The sequence below is a fragment of the Gorilla gorilla genome, chromosome 6, assembly GCF_029281585.2.
Source record: "Gorilla gorilla gorilla isolate KB3781 chromosome 6, NHGRI_mGorGor1-v2.1_pri, whole genome shotgun sequence".
Taxonomy (NCBI): Eukaryota; Metazoa; Chordata; class Mammalia; order Primates; family Hominidae; genus Gorilla; species Gorilla gorilla.
The window spans coordinates 11,621,589-11,645,106 of NC_073230.2; the positions used below are offsets into that span (position 1 = coordinate 11,621,589).

A 23,518-nucleotide genomic window follows, 5' to 3' on the forward strand; every position below is an offset into this window, starting at 1 on the left:
TGTCTCCTGGTGGAACTGGAAGAGCACTTCTGTGGCACTCAGCCCTACTGAGCTTACCAGAGCATAGGGGGGCCAGAGTGGGAACCACGAAAACAGCCTGGGCCCCACCTCTGCCCCTGGGAAGCCACAGCCCCTGATCTGTCTGGGAGCCACTGGAAAAGTGACGAAGGACCCACCCGCAACTTGCCATCGGGTGACTGTGGCCCTGAGAGGCCCCTCTGGCTCCAGGTTCCTCCTTTGTAAGAACAGAAGGTCACAAAGGTGAGCTCAGGTCTCACACAACATCTCCAGTCTTTGAGGGCCGCTAGACCGCCAGACCCGAGCTTCAGCCCTGACTCCCGTGAGGGTCTCCGGTGGGAGGTCAGAGACATTCAAATTGGAAACGCAAAGTCCCAAGTGCTCGTTTCCCAGCCTGCACCAACACAGTCAATCACAAGAACATTGGCACTTTGTACCATGCTGAATCCTACCAGAAAATTCACATTTTCTTTGTAGACGTGGCGGCAGCCTGCCAATACCTTACCTAGGTAAGCTCCTTTCCTATAAAGGCAGTGAGCATCAGGGCTGGGATGCGTCACCTCCTCCAAACAATGGTTGTGAAGGCATCACTTGCTGTCAGCCCCAGTGGACGGTGCAGGGCTCGAGCTCTCCTTGGTGCTGCTGGACAGCTCAGGGACATGCCTAGTGCCGCCTGGAGGAGCTGGGCTGGTGTGTGCATCAGCCGTCCCCCTCCAGAGCCCAACAGAACAAACTAATTGCAAGAAGACCAGAGCAGGAGGTGGTCAATACAACGTCCTGTAGAAATAAATGCTTGTCAACTGCCAGGCAATTGAAGTATAATTAAAATTATGAGTAATTTACTGCATTAGAACAAACAGAACAAAGAAAAAAAAACTAGGTTTAAATATAGATTTGCATTCCAAATAAAATGTTTCACCTGTAAACCTTTTGTGTTTTTTGTTTTGTTTGGTTTTGTTTTTTTAGTAATTTCTTTAAAAATGCAAACACAGGGCCGGCACTTTGGTAGGCTGAGGCGGGTGGATCACCTGAGGTCAGGAGTTCAAGACCAGCCTGGCCAACATGGTGAAATTCTGTCTCTACTAAAAATACAAAAATTAGCCGGGCGTGGTGGTGGGCGCCTGTAATCCCAGCTACTCGGGAGGCTCAGGCAGGAGAACTGCTTAAACCCAGGAGGTGGAGGTTGCAGTGAGCCGAGATGGCACCATTGCACTCCAGCCTGGGCAACAACAGCAAAACCTTGTCTCAAAACAAACAAACAAACAAACAAACACGGGCTGTAATTTCAAGGCTTATAGACCCATTTAAATGCCTCCCTTAGTAGACTGTCAGGCTTGATTATTCTTAGTAGGACAGTCAATCCTTGCCTTTCATGGGATCCAGTTCTGTTTGAAAGCTAAGGATTAGAACTCCTTCTGTCTTCCAGGGTGGAGTGCAGTGGTACGATCTCGGCTCACTGCAACCTCTGCCTCCTGAGTTCAGGTGATTCTTCTGCCTCAGCCTTCTAAGTAGCTGGGATTACAGGCCTGCACCACCATGCCTGGCTAATTTTTGTATTTTCGGTAGAGACAGGATTTCATCATGTTGGCCAGGCTTGTCTCAAACCCCTGACCTCAGGTGATCCACCCACCTTGGTCTCCCAAAGTGCTGGGATTACAGGCATGAGCCACCATGCCCAGCCTTGTGTTTTCTTTTAAAGACAGGGTCTTTCCCTGTCACCCAGGTTGGAGTGCAGTGGCGCAATCATAGCTCACTGTAGCCTCCAACTCCTGGGCTCAAGCAATCCTCCCACCTCAGCCTCCCCAATGTCTAGGACTGCAGGTGTGCACCACCATGCTTGGCTACTTCTTCAAAAAATTTCATAGAGATGGAGTCTCACTGTATTTCCCAGGCTGGTCTTAAACTCCTGGACTCAAGTGATCCTCCTTCCTTGACCTCCCAAAGTGCTGGGATTACGGGTATGAGCCGCTGCCCAGCCTGTAAGTGGGTTTTGAGACTGTTTTCTAGCAAAGAAAAAAATCCCAAGCAATTGATCACACCATGCGGGAGGCTCTCAGTGTAAAAGCCACCTTCCCAGAGGAGGGTTACATCTGCCTGGGCAAAGGCGGGGAGGCATCCCGCCGCTTCAGAACACATCTTGGGGCTGTTTCTTTTTCTCTTCACTTGTGCCACCCACAGAGGACCAACGCCTGCATGGGGTGCTGAGTTCCAGAGGGGACCGAGGCAGGCCACGGAATGTGAAGAGCTTTCATTAAGCGCAGTGGGCTCTTTAAGGCATTGCTAGGAAGACAGCAGAAGGAACGAAACTAACTCTGGCCAGAGGGGCACTTGGCAGGACTGCCAGGCCCCTGCAGTGAAAGGCTGGAGAAGCGCGTGGCCCCCGGCACAGCCTGAGGAAAGGCTCACGGGTGACGTCACTGGTGTTTGATGTTGTGTCTCACGGGTATTGCGTGTTGAGCCTCCTGTGCTCTCAGAACCATCAGGACCAAACTCTGGAGAGAATCCCTGTTCTACTCTCCACAAAGCAGAAGGCACAGGATGGAAAGTGAAAGCTCAGGTGGTTTCACTGAGCTTCCAGCCCGGGGGACCACGGTGGCCGGATCAGATTTGGATTTGGGCACCTGCTCTGCCTGAACTCGCAGGAGACAGTGGCATGTGGTTGAGCCTCCCTCAGCCCAGCTCCCTGTCTCTAGAACTAGGAGAGTTAGGCCCTGCCCTGCTGCTCCCCTACCTCAGCAGAGAGAGCTGGGTGGGAGGTTCCACAGAGGCCAGCAACAGCAGAGGGTCCAAGGTCACCGTTCAGGCAGCTGGAAGGAGAGAGGCTTTCCCTGCAGGTCCTGCCTCCTCCTACCCCCAGGCCTTCCCTCCACTCAACTCTGTGGCCTCCAAGGTGCCCACCCTCCTGGGTCTTCCCCAGAGCATTGACTTCTTCCTGCCTCCCCTACCTGGTGATAAAACCCAGGCACACTCCTACCAGGTCATTTGCATTTAAACAGGCTCTTTTGCTGTGGCACGCCTGTAATCCCAGCACTTTGGGAGGCTGAGGCGGGCAGATCACGAGGTCAAGAGATTGAGACCATCGTGGCCAACATGGTGAAACCCCATCTCTACCAAAAATACAAAAATTAGCCAGGCGTAGTGGCGGGCACCTATAGTCCCAGCTACTCAGGCTGAGGTAGGAGAATTGCTTGAACCCGAGAGGCTGCAGTGAGCAACCCAGGAGGTTGCGGTGAGCCAAGATGACACCACTGCACTCCAGCCTGGCGGCGGAGCAAGACTCCGTCTTGAAAAAAACAAAAACAACAACAGCAACAACAGAAAAACGGGCTTTTGAAAAATGAAGAACCTCCAGGAGGCTGCTGGCGAATTTCTGAGGCGTGGCAGGCAGAGGGAAGGTGTTTTGAGGCGGGACTCCCAGTTCCCTTCAAGCTTCTCTCCACACAGATGGCCAAGCCAGGGTGCAGTGACACACAGATGAGGTCATGTTGAACTCCGGCAAGTCGCACTCCACCCCAGGGCTCTGACTGAGCATCCGCCATGGCTGAGGCCTGGCCCAGGTGCTCTGGGCATCTAAACATGAACAAGACCTGAACGTGGCCTGCCCCTGGCCATATGCAGAGTCAGAGACATGCGAAGGGCTGGGGACACGGGTCTGTGGTGCACAGCGAACCTTTTGTTTCAAGTCATATAATACTCTGGAGACCATCTGGCCAGACTTCTGCCTGTCTTGGGCACAGGGTTGAGCCTGGGAGTTTGAGCAGCCAGCCCAAGCTTATACTGCAAGGTGGCTGCAAGGCCAGGACCCAAATCTAGAGCCTGACCTTGACCTCATGGGTTCCATGGAGCTGCCCTGCTGATGCCTCCAAGCACCTCCGGAGTTGGAGAGCCTCTTTCACAGATTACAGACAGGTTAATCCCAAAGTCCAGGAATGGAAAGTATGGTTGAATCCAGTTCAGAACCCCATGCAGGCAGGCCCGGGCATCTCTGTGAAGCCACCGGACCCTTTATAAGTGAGGCTCCCACTGGGAAGATGACACCTGCTAACAGAGTGGCCTCCGCCAGCTGCTGCCTTCAAGGAAGCTACCCTCTGGGGGTACGGCCGCCTGTACCCCCTCCGCAGGCCTGGAAGACTCCTGCCGGGAGGGGTTGCATTTTGACTCTTCAGTGATTTCTGGTGCAAACAGCATCAGTTAGCCTGTTGGCCAAATGTGGCCCCAGCCCGGTGGCTGATGGACACTGTGTCTGTTGGGCGAGGCAGATTGGCCATTTCTTATACCGCTAAATCGTCTCATTCACCTTGGCTAGAAATATCTGTGAGTCCAAGATCAGTAATCTTCGGCCCCTTCCCCTCCATCTTCCAGCCCCAGAGGCTGGGAAACCACACTTGGGCCCAGGGAGAACATTTTTATTTTCCCAACCTCCTAACTTCCTGCTTAGTTGATAGTTTTGGTGAATTGAATCCAGCCTTCCTCACCCCACCCGAGCTTCCCTCCTCCCCCAGAAGTAAATTGCACTCTCTGTAATCCTGTCTTGTCTGTGCATCTGCAGAGCTGGCTGAAGGCCTCTGCAGTCTTCCTTCTGAGGTACCAGTTCCTCGAGCTGCTGCAGGTCTATTCTGGGGCTAGAGGGAGGCTTTGAAGGTGACCTCAGGGCGAGGTTGCTTGGCTGGTACTTACAGAGCCCCTGCTGTAAGCTTTTGATCTGTCTGCTCGCCTCTTCGTCATGCTGATAGTCAGTCCAGAGCCCAGAAATGGAAGCTGAGGTCTCTCATCTTCACTGCCCAGACTCCAGCCACTCCCACCCCACCACCAGTGTGAACAGCAAGGACAGGACTCCCGGCAGGACCGCCTGGGACCATCTGGGTGGACCAGGAGCCTTGGGCAAAACAATCCGGCTCTCTGGGTGCGCAGGCGTGTGCTGCGTGAGAGCCGCTAGCGGGGACCTGTTGCTGTGTGGTTGTCAGGTGCCCAGGAGAGGAAAGTCAGAAGCCCCCAGGGTCTTGGAAGTCACTGCCATCTCTCATTCAGCAAAGGGCTCCTGTCTGTGCATTTTTGCAAGACTGGTTGTTACCGGGAGTAGCAGTAACCCAGGAACCCACCAAGCCCATCCATGGCTCCGGTGGATTGGAGGAAGCTCCGTTCTGGCCAGTCTCCTTCTGGGGAGCCCACCCAAGTGGGGAATGACCCGGCACCTGGGCTAGTCCTGGCTCAGGCACTGGGAACTGTACCTGTAGCCTGGCTGCTGCTCCTAGACCCACCCAGACCTGCCCCTGCCCTTCACACCCCTCGCTCCCGTCTAGTGGGGCTACACCAGGCACTGTGCCCGCCTCGCAGAGGGCCAGCCCTTCTCCCCTCATCAAAAGCCCCCTCCTCCTCCAAGGGCAGCTCAAACGCCATTCCATGCAGTTATCCTCCAGTTCTTCCCGGCAGTGAGCTCGCCCTCTCTGAGGCTTCAGAGCCGCCTTCCTCACTCAGTCTCTGGCACCCGGTGCACTATAGCTCAGGAGATCTCCTAGATGCAATGAGACGGCAAGGCTGGAATACATTCCCCAAGGGGCGGAGCTCAGTGTTTGCGTGCATTCCCCCAGTAAGATGCCCTGAGCTCTTGGTGAGTCAGTGTGAGGAGACAGGTGCAGCTTTTCAAGGAGCCACAGCACCAGGCCTTCCTGGTGGCTGTGGCACTGCCCTCCCTCCCTGCGGGAGGGCTCCTGGGCACAGAGCTCTCATGCCTCCCTTAGAGCCACCTCTTTGCAGTGGCCCGAGTCACACAAGACAGATGCGCTGTATTCTTTAGGGTCAGCAGAATGACCATGGAAAGCAAATGGCCATGGAGGACACTTCCTTGGGGCTCAGTGCAGAAACCACTCTGTCTCCTCTTTCTGAAATCCGGATGGCCTGCGGAGAATCGCCTCTCTTCAGTCTCACATACCGACTTTTCCAGCTTTTCCATTCATTGTATTTCTTCTAAGAAGGAGGTTAAGTAAACCTTCTATTTCAGTGTGGCTAACAGTTGTGTTTGAAGAAGGATGCCTTACAGAATAAGGGTTTTAATTTCAGTCTCAGCTGTGGCCCATGAGATAACCAGGGCTAGAGTTTGAAAGAGCAAACTGCAGGATCACCTAAGCCCAGGAGTTCGAGACCAGCCTGGGCAACATGGTGAGACCTCATCTCTACAGAAAATTTAAAAATTAGCCGGGTGTGGTGGTGCAGGTCTGTAGTCCCAGCTACTCGGGAGGCTGAGGCAGGAGGATCGCTTGAGTCCAGGAGGTCAAGGCTGCAGTGAGCTCTGATCGCACCCCTGCACTCCGGCCTGGGTGACAGGGTGAGATCCTGTCTCAAAAAAAAAGAAAGAACAGACTACCCAGAGCCCCCTTGTGTGGTGATGTGAGTGGATGTGCAAGTGTGTGTGTGTTATGCACACACAGGATTTCCACCACGCCCCCACATCTCTGGTGGTGCTTTCATCACGACACTGTCGGGAGCCAGTTTGCAGTTGCATGTAACACTGACCAGTGCCCACTCCTAGCACAAGGGACTAATTTTTAAAGACTAAGAGTGAAACAACTGAAAACCTAAAAGCTGCTCTGAATGTGATTCTATAGACTCCACAGGGAGGAAACCGAATATGAACCCCATCAGCACCCCCAGTTTTTAGGAGACTGTCTGACATGCCCAGCCCTAAGGGATGGGGTGCAGAGCAGGACTGGCGGCCGGGCATGGGGGAGCTGGAGAAAGAGCAAGTGAGCAGCCCAGGACTCCTGTGAGTGACTGTTGCCGGCGTCCCAAACACTGCTTTGTCGTCAAAATCATAGAAAAGGAAAAGAGCATTTAGTAAAATCAGCAGGCACTGTAGCCTCCCCCACCTGTTCCCCTATCCAGCCTCTGGACTGTGCCTCTAATTCTCACTCCTTCCTTTTCTGCCAGCTCTCAGCTTCCCAAACTCATAGCTCCCTGGTCAGGTTTGGATTTTATTGTTTTCCTGGCAAGTTGAGTAGTGCTGGGAACTCCTTGAGCCGGTGAAGGGGTCCCTGCTGGAGAAAGGGGTCCCTGCTGGAGAAAGGGGTCAGTGGCCACAGGGTGTGGACGGATGGGGCGGCCACGTGCCCCAGGGACCCTGCCGTGCCTTGCTGATCGTCTGCCGCCGCCTCGGGTACACCGCACCCTGGAGAGTCCCTCATCTGTGCTGGCTCGCTTTCTGCTTTGTTTCTCTAGCTCTATTACTGGAGGCGCTTTGAAAAGCTTTTCCATCTGTTGATTGTCCCGATGGAAGGCAAGCAGCACCGGGGAGGGAGCGGGTATCCAGAGAAAACCTGGGATGCCCAGTTACATCTGAATTCCAGAACAATCATTTTCAGATTCTGATTTAGCTGGGTGTCTTGTTTTTTTATAGCTTTAAAAAAAGCAAAAAAACAAGAGAGCCTCATTTAACATTGAAGTCCCGGGCTCTGGTTCGGCGGTTCTGGCCTGGTAGCTGAGCACGCCCCAGCCCCATGAAGGCGGCCAGCCAGGGCCAGAGTAGAGAGGCTGGAGAAGAGCCACCACCAAGGTCCCTTCATCCGCTGGTGGTGGCCAGTGAAGGGTAAAGAGAGAAAAGGAAAAGCCAGCAGAAAAAAAGTCCCTCCCAGATGATAGGCCAACTCCACCGTCCATTTGAGAATTTGGAGCCAAGTGCCGGGCAGTGCCATTTCCCCGTCTCTGGTCTGTGGTGGGCAGCGGGAGTCCTCGGACCTGGGCCTGCAAGCCCGCAGGATGGATATGTGACCCTTGTAACTTTCTGTAAAATTGAAGAGGGCTGTGGGGCATTGACAAGCACACCGTGGGGGGAACACAGGGGACTCAGACGCGCCCCCACCCCCCAGACGACAGCTCTCTCAGCCCCTGGGTTTGCTCACTGGGATCCGACACCCCTGCGTCAGGAGCGGAGCTGTGTCCAGGCTGGAGTAGTGTCTAAGGGTGTGGGTTTGCAGGGCCTCTCAGACACGGATTGCAAAGACCCAGCAAGTTCACTCAGTTGTTGCCATTATGCTTTTCTGCGTCTGAGGGGGGATTATATCCCGTCGTGCTGTTCCTGAATTGGGATCATCACAGGGGTGTCAGAAAGTCCGCAGAGAGGGACAGCTGCTGGCAGCCCTGCATGGCAGTGGCCTGGGGACTGCTTGAGCTAACATGGTAGCAGGCCTCATTTTGGAAAACCTCCTGAGTCTGCCAGGTACACACAGTGCCCCTCTGGCATGTGCGTGTCGCATGCTGCATGCGTGAGTGTTGAACGCGTGAGTCTTGTTCCTCGTTGCTACCACAGTGCAAGCCCCCCTCACTGTCCAAGCCATTCTGTAGGAGAGCCTGGGGAGCAAAGAACACCGCTTCCTCCACATTTGGGTTTTGCCTCGTGAGTAGCAAGAGTCCAAAGAGAAAGCGATTTCTCTAAACATCCAACCCCTTCTGGTGCCTGGGTTCAGATAGTGAGGACCAGAGAGAGTTTGGATTGCAAGGATGTGTTATTTACCGGGGGCTGCAAAACAAGTTACTACGCATTAGGTGGTTGGAAAGGGCAGAGCCTTATTCTCTCACAGCTCTGGGGGCCAAAAGTCCAAATTCAAGGTGTCGGCAGGGTCCTGCTCCCTCTGAGGGCTCCAGGGAGGATCCTTCCTGCCTCTTCCAGCTTCCAGTGGCCGATGACAACTCTTGGCGTTTTTCACTTATAGATGCATTACTCCAGTCTCTGTCGCCGTCTTCATCGGGTGTTCCCCCCGTGTGTCCTGTGTCCAAACTTCCCTCTTCTCATAATTTCCCTCCACTCATCAAATTAGGACCCTCCCCTAATCCAGTGTGACCTTGTCAAAACCAATTGCACGTGCAAAGACCCTATTTCCAGATAAGGTCAGGTTCACAGGCAACAGGGCTTAGACTTGCGCGTGTCTTTTAGGGGGACACAGTTCAACCCACAGCAAAGGGGCTCTCGTGCGGCAAAGCTGTGGCTCCGCCCGGGGAGCAGGATGGTGCTGTGGTGTGGGTGCCTCACAGTGAGCCCGACACCGGAAGTTCTGTGCACATCCGTCCTTTGACGAGGCTTCATGGCCTTGTCTTCAGCCATCTTCTGGTCACAGCTTAGAAGGTTCCTGTTCCTTATCCCTCATCTGAGTATCCCAAGAAGAGACCAGATGCTCGGAGGCTCAGCACCCAGATGAGTGCAAAAGTCGCTGAGGCTTTCCAGGGCATCCGCCTGGAGTGGGAGGACGCTTCTCAGTCTCAGATTTGTCTCCTGCGTGGAAACATGCTCCCCAAATTTACTTATAAACAGAAACCGACTGAAGGAAGAGGCAAGCCTTGCGCTGGGTCTCGAGTGGTGAACAGCCACGTCCTAAAGTGGACAGGTCTTGAGGTCTTATAATCCTGGGTTTAGATTCCAGCAAGACCTGAAACTCCACTTCCTTATCTGCCTATGCTCCCTATTCCGTGGGAGTCTAATGTGTGTCTAATGAGCGCCTGGCCATGGCTCGGTAAGAACTGCAGGGTGAGAGCTGGATGGCAAGGGTGTGTTGTTTGCCTGGGGCAGCTGAAGCAGATCACCGGACCGCAAGATGATAGGCCAGGCCAGCCATCATGCGAGGGGCCATGGGGATTCCAGCCTGAGGACTGCATCCGGCACAGTGGGGTGGCCTGGCATGGGGAGGCATCAGTGAGGGGTACAGTACGGCAGCCACAGCCTGGGTGGCCAGGGGAGTGAGGGAGGGTGGGGTCAGCTGGTGGGTGCTTCAGAGCAGGCCGCCTCTCGAGATTCCACCCTGCTCTGGGCTCACCACACAGCACGCAGCCTCCTCACCATCTGTGTCTGTCCCCAGCCTCCTGCCCCGGCCTGGGGGCTCATTTGAGGATTTGAGCTGGACAGGGGACAAAATGCTCACGTCCCCACACACATGCACATGAAAACCGGGATTCTGAGAGTATCGCCACAGCTCGGTGCTGTGCCCTGGGAGCTGCCTGGGTTCGTCTTGATGAATCTGACACCTGTCGCTGGAACCCACAATTTCCTTCTGTGCAGCTGGCTAGTTAAACGGGTGGAGGTGAGCCCTGCTGCAGGCCAGCTGGGTTGACTCCCATGGTGTGGCTGAGTCGGTGTGATGTCTTTGCAGCCTCCGAGGGACGAAAGCCTGAACGGCCTTCTTCAGGGATACAGGATCTACTACAGGGAGCTGGAGTATGAAGCCGGGTCAGGCACCGAGGCCAAGACACTCAAAAGCCCTATAGCTTTACGTGCTGAGCTCACAGGTGAGACTGTCCCTCTGTCCAGGCGCAGGGAGGGAGGTTCCCAGGGGACTCTCGGCATCTGCTCAGTGCACATCATGGTGGGAAACACTGCGGAAGAGGCTGAGAGAAGAGGCAGCCCTGCCCTCAGGAATGGAGCAGGCGGGTTTACCCACCAGGGGCACGCAGAGTGCGGGTGTGCGGCAGGTGGGTGCAACTGCAGAGGCAGAGGGGCCTTGTCTGCCACAGACTATGTTAAGGGGAGAGCAGTTGCCAGGCCTCCAGGGACTGCACGCTTCCGGCGTCAGTGGGGAAGGGCTTTGGGACCTGAGATGGAGGCAGGGGGCCAGTAGGAACCTGTTGCAAAACCCAACTCCGGGGACAGGCCCCGCCTGTCTGTACCAGACACAGCCTCAGCATGGAGCCCATGGTGCTCACCCCCAGGCTGATTTTGGCTCTGCCTGCACTGCGCCATGATCATTGCTCTGACGAGGGCCCAGCTGCCTTCAAGACAGCTTCTGGAACCCTGGAGAGGGACGGCTGCCCTGCCCGCTCCCACCCCTCCTCTGTTGGATGGAGGTTAGAGGGGGTTCATTTCCTGGCACCCACCAAACGGTGTCACAAAAATACTCTGCCCCTTGACATCCTCGTGCCGGGGACAGAGTGAAGAAGCAGCTCCAGAACACGCCGTGTGGACGGTGCCCTCCCGCTTTCTGCCATCCCTGTGGCACCAGGGCTGCCTACCTCACGCGCCAACGCCAGCCGCGGGGCCTTCCACGCACCCGGTTCCCTCCATAAGGCCGCGTGCGCAGACAGCAGCAGCTCCTATGCTCACACAGCTTGACCCCAGTACAGTGCCAGGCGTGATGTTGATGAATGTTGAAGACAGGAAATTGCAGCACTGGTGTCTGCACTGTTGGCACACCCCGAAGGTGGCCCTTGCTGACCACCAGACAGTTGGCATCTCCCTGGGCTCTGTCGCAAAATCAAAACAGCACAGTAGAAGGGCCCCGGGATGCGGCTGGGCTTACGCACCTGGTCGCGCAGCTCTCCCTGAGGTGGTTTGCGCAGCTCCTCCAGCCGGGGCTCCATGCGTGAGCATGAGTCAGCTGCACCTTCCCTGGGGTGACCGGGAGAAAAGGTGTCCTGCCACTCAGTGCTAAGGTGTGCCAAAAACTAACATGTTTCACTGAATCAGAGTGGTGAGCACACCCCGCCTGTCCGGGACTGGGGTGCCTTGTTGTTTACGAGGAGGTGCGGCAGCCCCCCCAACCGGGAGCTGGTGGAAAGCTTGGGCGGCAGCGGGGTCTTTATTGCCCTGGGAGGTGCAGCGTGGGAAGCAGCTGGCATCCCAGTAAGGCGCCTGTCTCCCTTGTTCCTGCCGCACATCACCTGCGATGGCCGTGTCCCTGCGTGCTAACCACCTTTCTGCTTTGCTTACCCCAATAGCCCAAAGCACCTTCAAGACGGTGAACAGCAGCTCCACATCGACGATGTGTGAACTAACACGTAAGTGCGCTCTCAGCGGGAGGCCCATGCCGCGAGGCGCACACACTGTGCCCAGAGCCAGCTGGTCTCTCAGTGCAAGGGAAAACCAGCCTGGATTAATGGCTCCAGTTTCTGGAATCGCCTCTCAAACGCTGCGTCTCCACATACCAAACCACCAGGGAGATAGGAAAGGAAGCTTCTAGAAACAGAGGCTGGGGAAATTTACTAATATCTGGTCTTCAAGTTTGGGACAGAGAGGAAAGCCAGATAGAACAATATCTCTGATCTCTCCAACTTCCTTCTTCTTTTTTTTTTTTTTTTAAAGAAATAGTCTTTTTTCTTTTCTTTTCTTGACTTTTTTTTTTTTTTAGAGACAGAGTCTCACTCTGTTGCCCAGGCTGGAGTGCAGTGGCACGATCACAGCTCACTGCAGCCTTGAACTCCTGGCTCAAGTGATCCTCCTGCCTCAGCCCCCACAAGTAGCTGGGACTATAGGCTCATGCAACCATGCCTGGCTAATTGTGTTTTGTTGTTGTTTTTTAAGAGATGGGGTCTTGCTGTGTTGTACAGGCCGGTCTTGAATGCCTGGACTCAAACGACCCCTCTTGTCTCAGCCTCCCAAGATGCTAGGGCTATAGGCGTGAGCCACTGCTCCCAGCCTCTTTCTTTTTTTATTGTGCTAAAATACATATAACAGAAAATGGACCTTCTTAACCATTTTTAGGTGTACAGTTCAGTGGCATTAAGCATATTCACACCGTTATGCAGCCGTCACCATCATTCTCCAGAACTTTCTCATCTTCCCAAACTGAAACTCTGTCCCCATTAAATACTAACTCGTTATACCCCTCCCCACCAGCACCCACATTCAACTTTCTGTCTCAATGGATTTGACGACTCTGGCGACCTCACAGAAGGGGAATCATGTAGTATTTGTCTTTTTGTGGCTGGCTTGTTTCATGAGCTTAACGTCTTCAAGGTCCAAGCACGTGAGAGCAGGCATCAGAATCTCAGTCAAGACTGAATAATATCCCATCGAATGAAACACCACGTTTTGTTTCTCTGCTCAGCCTCCCTTCGCCCTTTAAACAAACCACATTGTTTCTCCTTTGATTCCCAGCTATGGAGGAGTTTCAAAATCCCACTCAGGGGCTAGACGTGGAGCCGTAATGTGATCGACTTCAACACACAGAACTTGGCTGGTTTGGGAAGCGGACCAGGCAGGAGGGAGGGGCTGGCCCTCCCCGAGCCTCTGCTGTGTTCAGGCATTCTGCAGGGGTGGGAGTGTTTTGCAGGGCAGCACAGCTCCAGCATGTTGAGATACTGACTCCACAGCATGGGCGGACCCTGTAAGCATCTCTTTGAAGGCAGCCGTCCAAGGACGGGGGCCTGAGTCACGGAAGCTTTGCTGGGCTGGTAGCTGGCAGGAGGCACAATTTGCAGGCCCAAGCACACCACCGTCCACACCAGCACACAGGTGCCAGGCACACACATGGGACCTCAGAAAAGCCAAGCCACCCACAGAGCAGTGTTAACCAGTGGGAGAACCTTCCAGAATGTTTTGGCTTAAAGGTCAATTATTCTCACCCTGTCACTTAGTGTGGAGCTGGTGCTTGGCCCCCTGCCCTGAGGAGTTCTCTGTGTGCAGCAGCCCACGCCCGTTCTTTCCCAGGACACGGCCGCAAAGGTCTCAGAGGCCTTTGGTTACCAGCGTCCTTCTACATTCTACTTTCAATGCCACAGTCTTACTCTATCTGTTCATAATTTCAAGGAGAGATTCTGAACCAAAAGGCAGGCCCAGGTTATGTTATGTATTCTAAATCAGGGGTCTCCAACCACTTTGACACCAGGGGTTGGTTTTGTGGGAGACAATTTTTCCAGAGACCAGGTGGTAGGGGATGGTTTTGGGAGGATTCAAGCACATCCCATTTATTGTGTACTTTATTTCTATTATTAGTACATCATAATATAGAATAGAGTGAAATAATTCTACAGCTCACCATCATGTAGAATCAGTGGGAGCCCTGAGCTTGTTTTCATGCAACTAGACGGTCCCATCTTGGGGGGAGGGGAGACAGCGACAGATCATCAGGCATTAGATTCTCATAAGAGTGCAAACCCTATTGGGAACTGCACGTGCAAGAGAGCCAGGTTGTGCAAGGCATAAGGAGCACGCAACCTAGATCCCTCGCACACGCAGTTCTCAATAGGGTTTGCACTTCTGTGAGAATCTAAGCTGATCTGACAGGAGGCAGAAGTCAGGCAGTAATGCGAGGGATGGGGAGCAACTGTCAATACCAATGAAGCTTTGCTCACTCACCCGCCACTCACCTCCTGCTTTGCGACCTGGTTCTTAACAGGCCATGGCTAGTGGCCCAGGGGTTGGGGACCCCTGTTCTAAATCCTTTACTTTAGAGGAGGGAGCTCCGTGCTGCCTTTTACCTGAACACAGGATAGGATGGGTACGTCTTTTGCTTAATGGTGATGGGTGCTTAATTAATAGGGAGGAGAGAAGGAGGGTGCCCCGGTCACAGAGGATGCAGGTATTTCACAGATTTCTAACAATCCCGCCTCCTCTCCTTGGAGGGTGCTCCTTGCTTCATTGTGGTTCATAGGGGGAACTTTGGAGAAAGAGAAGGTGGTCCTGGTGGAAGCTGATCCATGTTTCCTTCAACCCTGCAGATTTAAAGAAGTACCGGCGCTATGAAGTAATAATGACCGCCTATAACATCATCGGCGAGAGCCCAGCCAGCGCGCCCGTGGAGGTCTTTGTCGGCGAGGCTGGTAAGCTCCGTGCACCCCCAGCCCCACTGCCAGAGAGGGCCACAGTGGTGGGGACAGCCAGGCACGCTGCGGCCAAGCCCCTCAGGTGTCCAGCAGCGTTCTTCCTCCTTGAACACATTGCTGTCGGGGCTGAGGTCTCCACGCCACTGGCAGGGAAAGATGGGCTCAGCTGAGAGCTGGAATTTCCTGACAGCTCCAGTGAATGGTCAAGTCTTGCTTTTGAGACCTAAAGGGTTTGTTTGATACCTGGGGCCATCATATTTCCTGTGGCTTTGCTCTACGAAAGTGCTATTAACTCAGTGGTGATGTAGGTGTGTGGGAAATGGAACCTCATTATCTGGAGGGGCAGATGTTTGTATCTGCATCGGTCCTTCAGTGGGCTTCGGCAGTGGCCTGGTGACAGCCCATTCTCTAGGTCTGGGAAAGCCATGTGGGCCATTGTCTCCACCCCTTTTAGATAAGATGTGACTGTTGGGTCTGATTCAAGGGACCTTGCCTTCTGTGGGGTTCACAGTGGGAAGCAATGTCTATTTTTAGATCAGATCCTGTCCCTATCCCTCTCCGGGCCCAGCGTGCCACAGGTAATGAGAGCAACGCCATTCCTTCGGCCAAGGAGACCACAGAACCTCACCCTCCTCGCTGGCTGGTGACTTTAAAGAGTTCCCTGACTACACATAGAGCCTGGTGTTTCTGCTCTGTTCCGCTGGTGCAGATTTAGAAGCATGTTGCTTCAGGCCCGGAATAATTAGAGTGTCCCTGAGGACAGAGGCTCGGCCTAGCAGGAGCTGCTGCATAGTGGGGAGGGTGAGATGGGGGGCAGGGGCGGCTCGGACTGCGGGGGCCAGAGGAGGGAAACACATCAGGTGACCTTTTGCAATTGGGAAGGGTTATTGTTATGAACCAATCAGTAGCACCAAGGGTCAAGCCCAGCAGATTTTTTCCGGAATGGTCAAGCGGTATTTGCATACAAATGAGGATGCGTGGAGAGAGGCATCAAGAGCATACGGTATTTCTGCCTCTCTTTGCATGAAAATATGTTCAAAGGGGTCACTCAGAGCCACCGAGGTACGGCTCAGCTTTCCCTTAGGGATGGGCCTGGCTGTAGAGGAGCCCATTGAGGGCCATGGTGGAGCCGCCAAGGGTGCTGTCAGAGAGGGGTGTCAGGGTGCCATCAGTAAAGGGTGGGTGCCACTGCGGACGGCGGCCATGGCAGATTCTGTGCTCTCCAGTTGTATTCAGGTGACTGGGCCCCAGTTGGCCCCCATGGCTGGGGATGGGTCAGCCTGTGGCATGGGGGGAGCACAGGAAAGGAGGGCCGGGCACTGCAGTGTCTGAACTGCAAGCAGCAGGTGTGGGTGTCAGAGCTCTGCCTGAGGGTCTGCCTGCGCCCGGGCATAGGACACCAGGAACCAGGGGGCTCAGGGCACTTGGGCAGGCCCTGAGACCAAGGCAGACGTCCAGAGAAAAGAGCTTCAGCAAGCGGTAGGGAAGCCAGGGGTGGTGCGGGAAACTGGGGAGCCGCGCCAGGGCCAGCCAAGCGGCAACAGGACTGGATGCCCAGCACCCGGCTCCAGCTCTGTGCCCAGCGCCCGGCTCCAGCTCTATGCCCAGCGCCCGGCTCCAGCTCTATGCCCAGCGCCCGGCTCCAGCTCTATGCCCAGCGCCCGGCTCCAGCTCTATGCCCAGTGCCCGGCTCCAGCTCTATGCCCAGTGCCCGGCTCCAGCTCTATGCCCAGCGCCCGGCTCCAGCTCTATGCCCTGTGCCCGGCTCCAGCTCTATGCCCAGTGCCCGGCTTCAGCTCTATGCCCAGCGCCCGGCTCCAGCTCTATGACCAGCGCCCATCTCCAGCTCTATGCCCTGTGCCCAGCTCCAGCTCTATGCCCAGAGCCCGGCTTCAGCTCTATGCCCAGCACCTGGCTCCAGCTCTATGCCCAGTGCCCGGCTCCAGCTCTATGCCCAGTGCCCGGCTCCAGCTCTATGCCCAGCACCCGGCTCCAGTTCTAGGGTCTGCGCTGTTGGTGTCTTAGTTCCTTCTCACACTGCTGTAAAGGGACGGGGTAATTTATAAGAAAAGACGTTTACTTGGCTCACAATTCTGCAGGCTGCGCAGGAAGCATGGTGGTCTCTGCTTCTGGGGCGGCCTCAGGAAGCTTCCAATCATGGTGGAAGGCGAAGGGGGAGCAGGCATCCCACACGGCACAAACAGGAGCAAGAGAGCGTGAGGGGGAGGTGCCACACATTTAATGACCAGATCTCATGAGAACTAAGCCATTCATGAGAAACCCACCCCCACGTCCCCATCCCCTCCCGCCAGGCCCCACCTGCACGTTGGGGATTATAGCTCAACATGAGACTTGGGCAGGGACACATCCGGGTCATATAAGTCTGTCATCGTGGTAAGATGCGTATAACATGGAAACCATTCTCCGTGTGCAGTTCAGCGGCATTCAGAATGGTGAGCAGCCATCACCAACATCCATCACTGGAGCTGTCTCCTTCCCAAACAGAAATCCCATACCTATTAAGCAGGCCCCCTTTTCCCTCTTTTCCCATCCTGGGCAGCCTCTCACTTACTCTCTGTCACTGCAGGTTCACCTCTCGATACTTGGTACAAATGGAGTCGTGCGGTGCTTGTCTTTCTGTGTCCAGATCCTTGCCCTCGGTGTGAGGTTTTTGAGGTTCACCCGGGTTGTAGCAGATGTCGGAATTTCCTTCCTTTTCGTGGCTGAGTAATATCCCATTGCATGCATTTACCGCATTTGGTGTGTCTGCTCCTCCAGGGGTGGACACTCGGGGGCCTTCCCCCTTTTAGACTTGTGAGTGTGCTGCTGTGAGTGTGGGAGAGTGAAGAGCTTTTCAGCAGTGCGGAGCTGAGATAGCCCAGGTGTGGGGAGGCAGCTGCAGAGGCTACAGGTGAGCTCGGCCTCTGAGGTTAGCAGCACGGTGTGATGTGGCTTCTCCCTTCCCCGCTGGGCCCCCATCTCACTCCCCTCCCAACATGTGCATCCCTGTTCCAGCCCTCCTTTCCAGAGGCCTGCCCTCCTGCCGCACTCCTCCTCAACACACCCACGCCCTCCACGTGACTCACCTCTGCCCAGAGGCCTGGGCTCTGCCACCTGCACCCTTTGCAGTCCCACAGAAGGGAAAGGAAAGCCTACTTGCTGTGCCCATGCCACCAAGGCCTTTTCCATGCACACACACAAACTCCACGTGGCCACACTGCACTGCTCACAGAGCTCGAAGGCGGGTGCTGAGAGTCAGCAGAGCCAGTTCCCACAGCATCACACCCACCCGGAGTGCCCTGTGCAGCCCCTCCAGTTTAACTTGGCTGAGGCCTGAAGCACCCTTTATGCATCTTTTTTTTCTTTTTTTGAGACAGCGTCTTGCTCTGTCACCCAGGCTGGAGTGCAATGGCGTGATCTCAGCTCACTGCAATCTCCATCTCCCAGGTTCAAGCGATTCTCCTGCCTCAGCCTCCTGAGTAGCTGGGATTACAGGCGCCCGCCACCACGCCCAGCTAATTTTTTGTACTTTTAGTAGAGACGGGGTTTCACCGTGTTAGCCAGGATGGTCTCGATCTCCTGATCTCACAATCTGCTCACCTCGGCCTCCCAAAGTGCCGTTTAGGCTTTTATCCCCTGAGGAGCAGCTGCTGCTGCCCCACGACTCCCTCTCTGTCCCCCTCCCTCTAGGCGGGGCTCAGATTTCCCCTCTGTGCGGTATCCTGGGTGCTTTGTGCACAGCTCTGCCTTCCCCCCAGCAGCGGGGCTGCCTTCTCTCTAATGCTGCTCCTCCCCATTGGACCAAGGCTGCTTCATCCCGAACAGCTCCTCGCCCCAGGGGTATTGCGAGAGGGGCTCAGAATACCTTTGTCATTCGGGCAAATTGAGGTTCCGAAACTTCCACAGGGCAGGAGAGCAGCTGGGGAAACCCTGCACCCAGGGACGTGTCCTGGAGACAGGGCCTCCCAGATGTGCGGAGATGAAGGCAGGTGGAATCAGTGTCTCATAGCAGGGCTGCAGGGAAGGCTAATCAGAAGCTCCTCACCCTGAGGAAGGGGAGGGAGAAGGAACGGATGGTCTCTGTCCCTGTAACAGCAGATAACACAGTCACCATCTGCCACCCAGGCACTCATGTTCTAAGCTGGTCTTTCCATGGGGCTCCTTCCTGAGGCTCCTGGCAGTAGGGAGGGAGAGGCAGAGCTGGTGAGGGTGCACAGGCTGGCAGAGGCTGTGCGGCCACTTTAGGGCCCTGGCAGATGGGGAGCAGTGCCAGGAGCCAGGGTTCACACAAGGGGATGTAACCGCCCAGCAGGCTCCTCCTGCCTGCAGCACAGACAAAACCAGTCCACTGAGCCCATGGTATTGCAGTAAAGACAGAGTTTAATTAGAACCCAGCCACATGGGGGAACCGGAGTTATCACTGGAGTCAGTCTCCCTGAGGGCTCAGAGGTTAGTTTTTTCCAGGATAGTTTGGTGGGCATGGGGGCTAGGAAGTGGGTGCTGCTGATTGGCTGGGGATGCCGTCACGGGGCGTGGAAAACGGCCCTCATGTGCTGAGTCCGCCTCGGAGCGGGGCCACAGGACCACCTAAGCCGTGAGTCGTGAGTCATGAGTCCAGGCAGGGTCAGTCCATTTTCAGAATGCAGAAGTCTGAAACGCATCTCAAAAGATCAGTGTTAGTTTCTATAATAGTGATGTTATCTTTAGAAGCAACTGGGAAAGTCACTAATTTTGTGACCTCTGGTCACATGCCTCCTGAGCAGTGAGGGATTACTTACCCAGCTTACAGGCTGGATGCGGTGGTTCATGCCTGTCATCCCAGCACTTTGGGAGGCTGAGGTGGGTGAATCGCCAGGTCAGGAGTTCAAGACCAGCCTGGCCAACATGGTGAAACCCCATCTCTACTAAAAATACAAAAAATTAGCTGGGCATGGTGGTGCATGCTTGTAACCCCAGCTACTCGGGAGGCAGAGGCAGGAGAATCGCTTGAACCGGAACCCGGGAGGCAGAGGTTGCAGTAAGCCAAAATCGCACCACTGCACTCCAGCCTGGGCTACAGAGCAAGACTCCGTCTCAAAAAAAAAAAAAAAAGAAAGTATGCTTACATTTTAGCCGAGTTCAGGCTTCTCCCATACTCCTAATCTCTCAGCCTTTTATTAGCTTTACAAAGGCAGTTTCCACCCCCAAACGAGGAGGGGGATTGGCTTTAGGGAAGGACCATTATCAGCCTTGCTCTAAGTTAAACTAAAAAGTAAATTCCTAGACACGGCCCCTGCATCCAGGTCTCTGCTCCGCCCCACCCATCAGGTGTGGCTTGGCTCTTGCACACCCAAAACAACTCACACGTCTCCTGTGCCAGGCCTGGCAGTGCCAACCCTGCAAGTGGACATCTCAGCTGTTCAGCTTCAGCACACTTCTCCAGGTTCTGTGTTTACACTGCAGAGAGTTTTCTGGAAGGAGAAAGCCAGTTCGCCATTCCCTTTCTAGCCTCTGCTTCTTGCAGCCCAAGTACCTGCATTGTAACAACCCTAATCTGCTGAGGAGAGGCACTGCTAACATATTGACTTAGAGCAAGTAGGCCTTCAGAAGAGGAAATTAAATTGGGCCAGCTTCCGTCCCCTCGGCTGGAAGCTTCAGAGCACCACAAACTCGTGGGCCCGAAATGCTCAAAGGCTTTTATGAAAACTAAGACTTTGCTGTGGTCCCATAGGTAAGTGTGCATGTCCAAGTGTCGGCTCTACTGTTTACTGCCTGTGTGACCACGGGCAAGTCACTTAACCCCTCTGAGTCCGGCCTTGAGACCTTGTGCTGCTGTGGGGAGACCTGTGAGTGAGGAGACTCAGGTACTGGCTTCATTGCTGCCACTAAGGCACCAGTCCTGCTCACAAGATGAGTGTCCAGAATGTACCTGGCCCGGGGTCAGCCCCCAGTCAGTATTTGGTGAATGAGGCGGACCCTGGGTGAGTGACTCGGTTTGTCTGGCCTCATCTGTAAAATGATGAAATGTTCAGAAAAGATGATCTCTGGGTCCCCTGAAGTTCAAATACGTGATACTTAAATCTGTTTAACCTCAGAGAGGAAGGATAATTTTTAGATTTTTAGCTGAGATTGATGCACAAGCCCAGGCATTACAAATTGGTAAAAATAATCCATCGGTAAGGACTCCAGTATGCAGGAGGTAGGACCCAACGCCAACAAGCTTAAGCTGAAAGAATCATTATTAACTCCTGCACTGGAAGAGTTGCGGAGCCTGGGACAGCTTCAGGCATGGCTGGATCCAGCGCCCCAGCAAGCTGCTCCATGTGGCCTCTTGGATCCACTTTCCTCCTAGTTGGCTCCTTCCTTGGTCAGGCTCTTCATCAAGGTGGCCATACAGCCCCGGGCACAGAGAGCTTCCCTTTTCTGCAGTGGAAGTCCACTGGCTGTCTTTAGCCTGCCTTTAGTTGCATATCTGTCCCCAGACTAGTTGCTACAGCCAACGTCCTGAGGTGCCCAAAGCCAGGGAGATGTCATCTCTACCTGGACCACCTGGGCCAACTGTGAGGCGAGAGGGTCCCTAGAGGAGATCCAGTGCAACAGTCAGAAGAAGGGGACTCGGGCATTCACCACCACAGCTGTCCTGCAGTGCTGATGGGCAGAGTTTGACTAGGTGGCCAGAACTTTTTCTGGTGGAGGTATGGACAGTGTCTATGGGTTCCTCAGCAGGAGAGCTGTTCAGATGACCCAGCCAGAGTTCTGGGCCCAGCTCCACATTCCGCAGCGTTCCGGGCACTGTGGGACCACGCTCCAGCCTTCAAGACACTCACTATTCATGGATGGGCCCTGGTCTCAGGATAAGCCTGCACTCCTGCCCAGACCCCAAGCAGGCATCTCAGCCCCTGCCTGTATTTCCAGAGCCCCCAGGCTTCCCCCTCCTTGAGTATGTGCCCCCTCATCCATACCAAGCTGTGTCCGCCTGGGAGGACTGCTCCCGACTCCCGTCCCTGGGAGGACACACAGTCCTCCCTCCCATGCAGCCCTGCGTCCACGCTAGCCCTTGGATGGGGCGGCTGTCTTCTCTCTCCCGGGCAGGATTAGCTGTTTCTTCCTCTGCTCCAGAACATGCCACATACGCAGCTCTTTGCATATCCACCTGAGGACAGGTCTTTTTCTCTCTGAGTTCCACGAGGGCAGGGACCCCTCTTATCCCCAGAACGTTAGCATAAGGCCAGAACATAGAAAACATTCTGAAGATGTTAGAGGAAGGGTGGGAGGGAGAGAAACACATTTAGACAGGAAGGAAGGAAAGAAGGGAGGGGGGGGGAGGGGAGGGGAGGGGAGTAACAAACATAGCCCAGGCCACCGGCCCAGAAGCACAAGTGACTGAGTGACCCCTGAGCTCTAAGGGGGGATGGAGCGGCTCCGGGGCCCAGGGAGCTCAGGGAGAGTCTAAAGCAAGGCTTCCTGTCCAGAGATGCCCGGCCCAGCTCTCCTGTTTGCCCTGCAACTACTGTCCTTTCCCAGCTCTAAAACAATTAAAGCTTTAAAACAAAACAAAACAAGATAGCAAAGCTGGCCTCACACACCAAACAAAGCCTGTGGTTTTCTGTTCATTTCTGAACCCACGCTGACCGAAAACTGATCCAGCCCCAGATATGTCGTGGGGACACTAGGGGCAGGCAGGTTCTACCCACTCTGCCCTGGGGGTCCTGGCACAGACAAGCATGGCCGCCAGCGCAGCTCCCAGGAACTGCAAGAGCAGGACCTCCTCTACTAGAGCAGGGCCCTCCGACACCCACACCAGCTGCTGGGACCCCTCGTGCACCTTTGTTATCCCCAGGGTTGCTCTTTAGCCAGAGTTAGTGGCAGCTGCCCTAGGACAGAGCCTCCAAATAAAAAGAGGTGCTGTGTCCCCACGCAGGCCATCTCCTTGGAGCCTGTGGCCTCGTGGTTCCCTCGACCCTTAGCTCGTCCCCGGAGCCAGCTCGCCTTCCCCACCTGCTGAGCCCTGCCACTGATGGTTCAGGTCACTCGGTGGTCCTGGGGGCTTCTGGGGCCTACAGCTGGAAGCTGGGTTGGGGTGAATCAGGAGGAAGGGCTGCCATCAATGAGTAAAGCCCCCCAGCTGCTCCAGCTTCCTAGGGAGAGACCAGAAGCCCCCAGCCCACCTCACCAAGCCCTCAAATGCTGTGAGCATGCCTGCTGTCTGCCCAATGAGTCTCGGAGGTGCCTCGGAATCTCCTGGGCCCCTATAGACAGTGCGGGTACAGGCATGGCCCCTCTTTGGGGAGGAAGGCGCCCCTCCTAGCCTCCTCCTCCACGAGCTTTCTCCAGTTCTTGCCCTGTGCTTTGGGGTCTAGTGGTAGCCAGACCTGGGATTGCCACCCCTGGCATCTGTAGCCTCCTCCTGGAGGCTTCTGCAGTGTGGGTTGTGTGCATGTCGGGTGCGTTATGTCTGTGTGAGGGGCTGTGGAAGAGGACAGTTGAGCTCGCTGCTACATGAGGCACGGGGGCCAAGGCCAGGGATGAGGCAGGGGGCACCTGAGGGAGTGGGCAGGGCTGGGTCCCGTGTGGGGGTAAACCTCCATAGATAACCCACGGCATTATTACCATTATTTTCCATCATCCAGTACATTTGCACAAGACTATGGGTCCCGCACCTTGCTATTAGAAATGAAGCTACTCTGAACACTGTTACAAATCTTTTCCAACGTCTCCAATGCCTGCCTTGGGATAAAACGCTAGAAGCAGAACTTCTGGTCCAATGAGATGAACATTTTTCACCTTTGAAATACTTCAGCTAATTGACACCCTGCAGCGGTGACCAGATACAGGGCTCAGGATGCATTCCTCTTTCCTCCTGCTTTTAAATCTTTCCTAGTTTATTAGGCAAGAAGGTATCTCATTATTATTTTCCTAGATGGGCTTTTAAATGACTGGTCTGTGATTAAATGCCTGCAGAGCTCATGGCTATTTTTCTCATGGGGGTCTGTTACAAGGTAAA

At 54.8% G+C, this 23,518-nt stretch overlaps 1 protein-coding gene across 3 annotated transcripts in view; it reads left to right on the top strand.

Annotated features, from left to right (window-relative positions):
* SDK1 (sidekick cell adhesion molecule 1) overlaps positions 1-23,518 on the top strand; it is a 965,237-nt gene that overhangs the window by 863,473 nt on the left and 78,246 nt on the right. For 2 of the 3 annotated variants that reach the window (XM_055346825.2, XM_055346828.2), the window contains 3 exons: positions 10,149-10,284; positions 11,710-11,769; positions 14,431-14,532. In XM_055346825.2, the coding sequence (XP_055202800.1) occupies positions 10,149-10,284; positions 11,710-11,769; positions 14,431-14,532 (298 nt within the window). The remainder of the gene's footprint in view (positions 1-10,148; positions 10,285-11,709; positions 11,770-14,430; positions 14,533-23,518) is intronic. The other variant, XM_055346826.2, reaches the window with a different exon arrangement.